Source organism: Diachasma alloeum, unplaced genomic scaffold (genome assembly GCF_001412515.2).
Source record: "Diachasma alloeum isolate Michigan unplaced genomic scaffold, Dall2.0 Dall_scaffold_00327, whole genome shotgun sequence".
Taxonomy (NCBI): Eukaryota; Metazoa; Arthropoda; class Insecta; order Hymenoptera; family Braconidae; genus Diachasma; species Diachasma alloeum.
The window spans coordinates 284,638-291,959 of NW_021680466.1; the positions used below are offsets into that span (position 1 = coordinate 284,638).

At 34.3% G+C, this 7,322-nt stretch overlaps 2 protein-coding genes across 4 annotated transcripts in view; one reads left to right on the plus strand and one right to left on the minus strand.

Annotated features, from left to right (window-relative positions):
* The window catches only part of LOC107040332 (snRNA-activating protein complex subunit 1), a 14,348-nt gene extending 11,944 nt beyond the window's left edge, over positions 1 to 2,404 (plus strand). For 2 of the 3 annotated variants that reach the window (XM_015260380.2, XM_015260381.2), the window contains 3 exons: positions 98 to 371; positions 1,214 to 1,511; positions 1,962 to 2,404. In XM_015260380.2, coding sequence (XP_015115866.1) covers positions 220 to 371; positions 1,214 to 1,511; positions 1,962 to 2,321 — 810 coding nt within the window. In that variant the 5' untranslated portion in view covers positions 98 to 219 and the 3' untranslated portion in view covers positions 2,322 to 2,404. Of the gene's footprint in view, positions 1 to 28; positions 372 to 1,213; positions 1,512 to 1,961 lie in introns of those variants that run through there. The other variant, XM_029126252.1, reaches the window with a different exon arrangement.
* A 30-nt stretch (positions 2,405 to 2,434) lies between these two features.
* LOC107040330 overlaps positions 2,435 to 7,322 on the minus strand; it is a 6,515-nt gene continuing 1,627 nt past the window's right edge. The window contains exons 3-6 of the mRNA XM_015260376.1: positions 4,965 to 5,261; positions 4,357 to 4,481; positions 4,183 to 4,300; positions 2,435 to 3,267 (exon numbers count right to left, since the gene is read on the minus strand). Of these exons, the coding sequence (XP_015115862.1) occupies positions 2,875 to 3,267; positions 4,183 to 4,300; positions 4,357 to 4,481; positions 4,965 to 5,261 (933 nt within the window). The 3' untranslated portion in view covers positions 2,435 to 2,874. The remainder of the gene's footprint in view (positions 3,268 to 4,182; positions 4,301 to 4,356; positions 4,482 to 4,964; positions 5,262 to 7,322) is intronic.

The following is a 7,322-nucleotide window of genomic DNA, read 5'->3' on the forward strand; positions in this document are numbered from 1 at the left end:
CCCCCCCCCCCCCCCCCTCTATAAAAAACAACTGGTCCTGAAGACAAAAGTGTGCAGACGATTCAACATGAAAACTCACCCTGTTGTTGTGGTTCAGGTGGTGGGGGGCCTGTGAAAAACACCGGCTGGTGCGATTGTTGTTGTTGGAAGAGATGAGAAAACCGTTGGACTGGAGAATCTGTTGGATTTATTTGTTTATTTATTGATTTTACTTCGGTTATGGAGAATTCTGAGCCTGAAAAAGTGGTGATAGCGCCTGGATTCAAAGAGGACTGTGTAAGGATCTTGACGGAGTTCGAGGGGAATGGAGATTGGAGCTTTCAAGGGTTCTGCGAGGTGTGGAGAAGACTGAAGTTCACGAATGTTTATTGGTGAGCATGATTTTTATGAAGAAAAATAAAAAACAAATTATTGTAAATATGAAGAATTCAGAATTGGGTTTTTTCTGCCATCAAGGATAGCTTGCCACAGGGTTTTTTGACTTACTGAACCCCCTCGGGGGTGTAGCTCTCAAAAAACTCAATCATTTGATCGTTAGTTAATAAATAATTAATTGAGGATTCGTGCGGATGAAGTAGCTTTTTCATTTGAGAAGAAAATGGATTTTACGTTTTATTAAATGAGGGAATATCTCGTTAATGAGTGGATTTAGGAGAAAATGTCACAAGACATTTTTTGTTGGAAATTTAATTCTCTACGAAAAATGTTCTCAGACATTTCCCTGTAAATTCAGTGATTAATGAGATAATTCGACGATTGACAATCACTTTCCATTCAACTGTGGGAAATTCTACTTATTTATTAGTTTTAATTAAGAGGAGACTACTGTGAGTTAAAAAAGTTGCGGGCTGTTATAAAATTCATTTTTATTATAGTATCAATGGAAAATGTAAAACAGAAAATACCGATTTCTCTCGTTATGAATAATGGAAATTTTTCAATTTTCATTATTGATTGACTGATTACTCTGAAATATTTCAGTCCTCCTTTATTAGATAAATAATAATTTTTTATTTTTCATTATTACTTATTGATTACTCATTGATACGGTATTTAAAAAATGTTAATTTCGCAATATTCATTCATAATATAATGAAAAATATTTACGCGTTAATAGTGATTGAGCAAAAAATATGTAGTTGCGATGCAAATATTGGTGAAAATAATATTTGTGCCGATTTATGGTCATTTCTCTGCGCTCCATAAACCTTAGGAATCGATCGACTGAAGCAGAGATGTTGGAATTCTGCGAGGAAGCCCTCGCCATCGCAAAAGAATTCATCTCTCCTGCCTACAACGATACCCAGAGGCTGGGAGGTATCTTCCTCCTCTATGGACTCTTCTTCAAATCCCTGGTCAAGGGCCCCAAGATCAGGCTGACCAGGGCGGAGTGGGAGAATGTTGTCAAGCTCAGGGACGAGCTCTTCAAGGACGAACGGTTCGAGGCTGTCTATGTCTTGAATAATCTCATAGAGTCACATGCCTTCGCTTTCTGCTTCAAAGAACGAGAGGTAATTTTCCCAACTTCTCCACTGTTTTTGATTAATTTCTCAGGATCGAAGCAATTTATCAAAAATTGCATGAAGCATTTTTCATAAGAAATCCAATTTTCTAAAAAAAATCTCATATCATTTTTTCCTCTAAACCCACTCGTTTCCAAGGTATTCACGAAATAGAAATTGAATCATTTTCATGTATTTTTTCATCATATTTTTTTTCAACCTCCAATTACGTAATTATCTCGTTAATCAGTGGGTTTACGGTAAAATGTTATAAGATATTTTTTGTAGGAAATTGAATTCTCTACGAAAAATTTCTTGCCACATTTGTCTCCAGACTCACGCGTTTTCGAGATATTTAGAAAATAAGAAAATCATATTTTTTGGATTTGAGTGAAAACAACTTTTTATCGAACAAAATTCTTTTATTAGTTCTTCTCAATGAATAATTCACATTTTCAGAAGGGTCTGGAGAATTACTACATCGTGAGGGACGCGATGACGAAGGACAGAGCCGAATCCTCCCGCAGCAAACCGAACGAAATCATCTCGACTTTAACCGAAATTTTGAGCATCAGTGACTCTTACATCCAGACTAAATCGAAATTAATTGAGAGTTCCACTGGAACTGTTCCGAAACTGTACAATGGGCTCGTAATCGAGAGATTATTGACAGCCATCGAGACAATTCAAGACTCAAAGGGCAAAAAAATGAAGAAACGAAGAGCAAGTCATGACGAAAATTTCACTATGGATTCTTCATCTCTTGAATCTGATGGCGATGACGATAATTTCGACCCCGACATGTCATCATTCACTTGAATTTCATTCTCAACATCTCAAGAACTATTTAATTGCCCTCAATATTTTGTATAATTTTTATAATAAAAAGAAGAAAGAAAAAATCTGAGAAAAATTTTTTTTCATTGAAAATTGAAAATTTTGGGGAAAAATTGAAGAAAAAAAAATCCAGGGGAGGGGATTACTTTTTACATAAATTTTACCCTTAGTTGGAGATTTTGATGTTGAGTCGAGGAATTTTTGACTAACCTCAAGATTATTTAGATAATCGCAAAGTCCTTACCTAAAATATTGATTTAATTGACTTCTCGACGTACTTCCCTCATTATCTCGTTACCAATGACCCCTACGAGAAAACATGATCCGATCTTTCTTGTAGAGAATTAAATTTCCAACCGAAAATCCCTTACGACTTTTTCTCCCAAACCCCCTCCTTCCCCTCCAAAATCTCGATTAAAGAAAATGATTTTTCCTTCTCCAGAGAATTCCCTTCAATAATTCCACTTTAAATCCTCCCTAATTACCCCTTCGCTAATTAATCCCCTGAAACAACTGAGTTGACCCCCTGGAGGGATTAATAAACCTTCAGCTGATTGTTATCGTCGAAGCCAGCACTGTGACCAGCATTTCTGACGATGAAGCTGGTGCCGTCGTAGTGCATTCTCCTCTCGCCCCTCCTGACGAAGAGGTGTGAGGTTTGTCCGAGTGAGGCTGTGCAGTGGAGGAAGGGAGTCGTCAGGGAGGCAGTGCCATTACTGGGGGATGTCCTCAGCTGGTACTTGTTGCTGTTCCTGGCGATTCTCACGAGGCCATCGGGAGTCTGGGAGATCCTGACATTGTTTATCATCCAGTTCTCGACGCCCTCGTCCGTCAACCAGTACTGGGCGGCGCCGAGGGCTGCGGTGGCCTCCTGGAGGCAGCCTGGACCGTGACGAGACTCTGAGTAGAAGACGCTCAGGGAGAAGTCCTTGAAAGGAAGGGGATGAGGTGGGGGATTACGTCGGGGACGAGAGGATTTGGGGATCACATTCCCAGGGGACGAATAAAAGTTTCTGTTGGATTATTGCTTCCGAGTGAAAGCTTTGTATTCGTTCAAATTCAAGTTTTAAATTTTTTGTGTATTGGTCAGCCCTAGAGTAAATCCCTCAGTAAATTTTTTGGCTGGTATTGGTCAGCCCAGCAATCGCCATTCATTGAAAGTTCATTCATCGATTAGTTTTTTTAATCGATGCTAGTGTTGGCAAGAGCCTGAGGAAGATTTAATAAAAATCGAAACGTCGCGATTTGACAGTTAATTAGTATTGTGTACTGATTTTCAATATCCCATGACTCAAACTCATTAGTTTTTTAAATTTTAGAATTGAAAAAAAATTAGAATAATGATGATGATAACATTCAATTAAGTTGGAAATTTGACGAAATTAAGTAAAAAGAAATCTTATTCAATTGAATAAAATTAAATAAGCAATGAATTATACAGGATAGCAGGAAATGATGAGCAAAATAACCATTTGGAAGCATATTGTTAATTTATCAGCAAAAATAAATATACTATATGCAACACAAGAGCAATTTCCCACTTGTTTAAGAGGTCTCTGCAGTAAAAAACGTACTGAATTAAAGAAAAGTTGCGTCATGAATTCTTAGACAAACGGAGATGAAAAAATCTGAAGGATGGGTTGACAAAATTGTTCATTTTGCGGGATTATCTGGTTAATGAGTGGTTTTAGGAGAAAATTTCATAAAATATTTGTTATTGGAAATTTAATTCTCTACAAAAAATGTTCCTGGACATTCTCCTCTAGATCCACTCATTAACGAGATAATTCGATGATTAACAATCACTTCCCATTGAACTGTGGGGAATTCCAATTTAATTTACCTGATTCATGTCTGAAAATGAATCAGTAGTCGTCCTGGTGCCAGCAGCATCAACCAAATACACGAGAGCACACTGTTCCGAGGTGAAGCTGACGCCCTTGTACCACATCTTCGCGTACCTAAACCCCGTAAATTAATGAGAAACAGGGAAATTGAACAATCGAATGAAACGAACTTGTTGTTTCCGTGGGAGTCATGAGCCAGGATTTCAACACGTGATCCGTACTGGTAGATGCGCCCATTGGGGTGCAGCAGAGCGGCTGCTGAGCCTGAACCGTTCAGGGAGAGCACAATATTGTTCTGAAAATGAAGATTAATAGCTGATTAACCAGTCAGAATAATTAATCAATTAGCAACTAATTACCGACAATTTTTCTTATTTTCACGAGAATTGAATTATTTTAGAATTTAAATAACTTGAGAGGGGTGGCGATAGGGGGCAAATCCTCTGAACGTTTTTCGTAGGAAATTTAATTCTCCTCAAAAAATGTTCTATGGTATTTTCCTCTAAATCTACTCCTTCCCTCAAAAATTCCACACTTTCAAAAAAAATCTTTGATTTTTCTACTTTCAGAAAACTTACAAATTCCTATTCCTCGCAATTTTCACTTCACAAGAACAAAAATAATTTGAAAATATCAAGAAAAATTGAATAAACAATTAGATTAATTAATTATGATAATCATAATGGAAAATGATTAATTAATTAGCAATTAATTACTGCCGATATTCTCTTCGTTTCCTCATTTCCTCCAGAATTGAATAATTTTAGAGTTCAATTACCTTGAAATTAATGACTCTGACAGCTCTATCAATAGTCATGTCCACTCGAATTCTGTTGTGAAGACGAAGAGAAATAGTTCCGTGAGGGGTGGCAACAGCCCCGACAGTCGTGCCCTCAGGGGTCTCGTGGTCCCGCCAGTTTTCCTGATACGAATTGTCCTCTGGGTAGTACTGAGCCCCCTTGGAGTTCCTGGGGCGCCACAGGAGTCCGTTGGGGTACGAGGCGGCACCCCCAGCCATATTGTGCCATTGTTCACCAGGAGGCGTCTCCAAGTATTTAGAGAACTCGGGGTAACGCTGGAGTTTCCAACGAGAAAATTGAGAAAAAAAATCAATTTCGTTTTTGGCGGGGTTCGAGGGGCTTGACGGGGCAAAATGGGGGGCTCTGTACAGTTTCCCATGGAGAATTTGCTCAGCTTTCGAATGAGACGTGAACCAGCCCTCTAGGATAATTAGGTCCTGAGATAATTGAATTTTTCTGGAACTCGATTTTTTCATGGTTTTTGCGACTTTTAAAAATGCGAAAATTTATCTCCGGAATTTTACAGGAAATGAATTTTTATTTTTATTTTTTATTCTTTTTTTTTTTTTTTTTTTTTTTTTTTTTTTTTTTTTTTTTTTTTTTTTTTTTTTTTTTTTTTTTTTTTTTTTTTTTTTTTTTTTTTTTTTTTTTTTTTTTTTTTTTTTTTTTTTTTTTTTTTTTTTTTTTTTTTTTTTTTTTTTTTTTTTTTTTTTTTTTTTTTTTTTTTTTTTTTTTTTTTTTTTTTTTTTTTTTTTTTTTTTTTTTTTTTTTTTTTTTTTTTTTTTTTTTTTTTTTTTTTTTTTTTTTTTTTTTTTTTTTTTTTTTTTTTTTTTTTTTTTTTTTTTTTTTTTTTTTTTTTTTTTTTTTTTTTTTTTTTTTTTTTTTTTTTTTTTTTTTTTTTTTTTTTTTTTTTTTTTTTTTTTTTTTTTTTTTTTTTTTTTTTTTTTTTTTTTTTTTTTTTTTTTTTTTTTTTTTTTTTTTTTTTTTTTTTTTTTTTTTTTTTTTTTTTTTTTTTTTTTTTTTTTTTTTTTTTTTTTTTTTTTTTTTTTTTTTTTTTTTTTTTTTTTTTTTTTTTTTTTTTTTTTTTTTTTTTTCGGTAAATGAGTTACTTGTGAGCTATTTATGAGCTGGATCGGAAATTTCCTCAGCTTTCAAATGAGACGTAATTCATCCCTTTATGGCAATACCTTCCCGAGATAATGAACATTTTTCGAAATTTAATCGTCCTAAACCCTCAAATCTTATCTCACCCCACCCTAATCCCTGAAAATCACCAAAACCCCGATTCAAATCCATAATTACTCTCCCCCTTCCCGCGACAATGATAAACAATCAGCCAACTAGGTGGTGCAATTCACCTTGAGACATAAACCACAATAGTCCCCTCCCCATCATTTACAGGTGATACCGCACAATGATAAGCTATCATCATTCAATTTTCTCTGCCTTTACGTAATCCCTCGGTCATTAATCTCTAACGTCATGATAGGTATCATTACACACACGACATTCCAACAACAAACAAATAATCAATCACCAACGCTAAATTGGAAGAATTATTTTTATTAAAAAAAATTGAGTTTTGTTTTCGTTTTTTCATCTTTTTAATTTTTTTAATTTTTTGAGGAGCATGGGGTGAGTAAGGGGCGGAGGGGGGAGGCAGGAGATAAAGGATTAATGTATAAATAAATAATTACAAAATTATCAATCACCAATGCTAAATGAAAAGAATTATATGTTGAAAAAAAATGAATAAACAACGTCTTTAAATAATAAATATTAAATAAACGACTTGTTTTCGTTGTTTAAATATTTTCTTAATTTTTAGGGAGCAGGGGTGGCTAGGGGGAGGGGGGAGATGAATGATAAACATATAAATAAATAATTACAAAATTATCAATCACCAATGCCACATGAAAATAATTATTTATAAATCAAAATTAATAAAGATCGTTTTTTTTTCGTTTTTTAAACATTTTTCTTCTCCATTTTTTGGGGGCGACAAGGGGGTGAGGGAATGGGGAAATAAATGATAAATGTATAAATAAGTAATTAAAAAGTTACCAATCAACAATGCTAAATGAAAAGAATTATTTATTAAAAAAATAAATAAGAAACGTTTTTTTCGCTCTTTCCAATCTTTTTCTTTTTCATTTTAGAATGCATAGGAGGAGGAGGGGGACGAGAAGATGAATGACAAATGTATAAATAAATAATAAACAAATAATCAATCACTGAGGCAAAATAAAAAGAATCATTAATCCCCGAAAAAACGAATGAGAAACGTTTTCGTGTTGCTTTTTTTCATCTTTTTCTTTTTCATTTTGGGGGGGGGG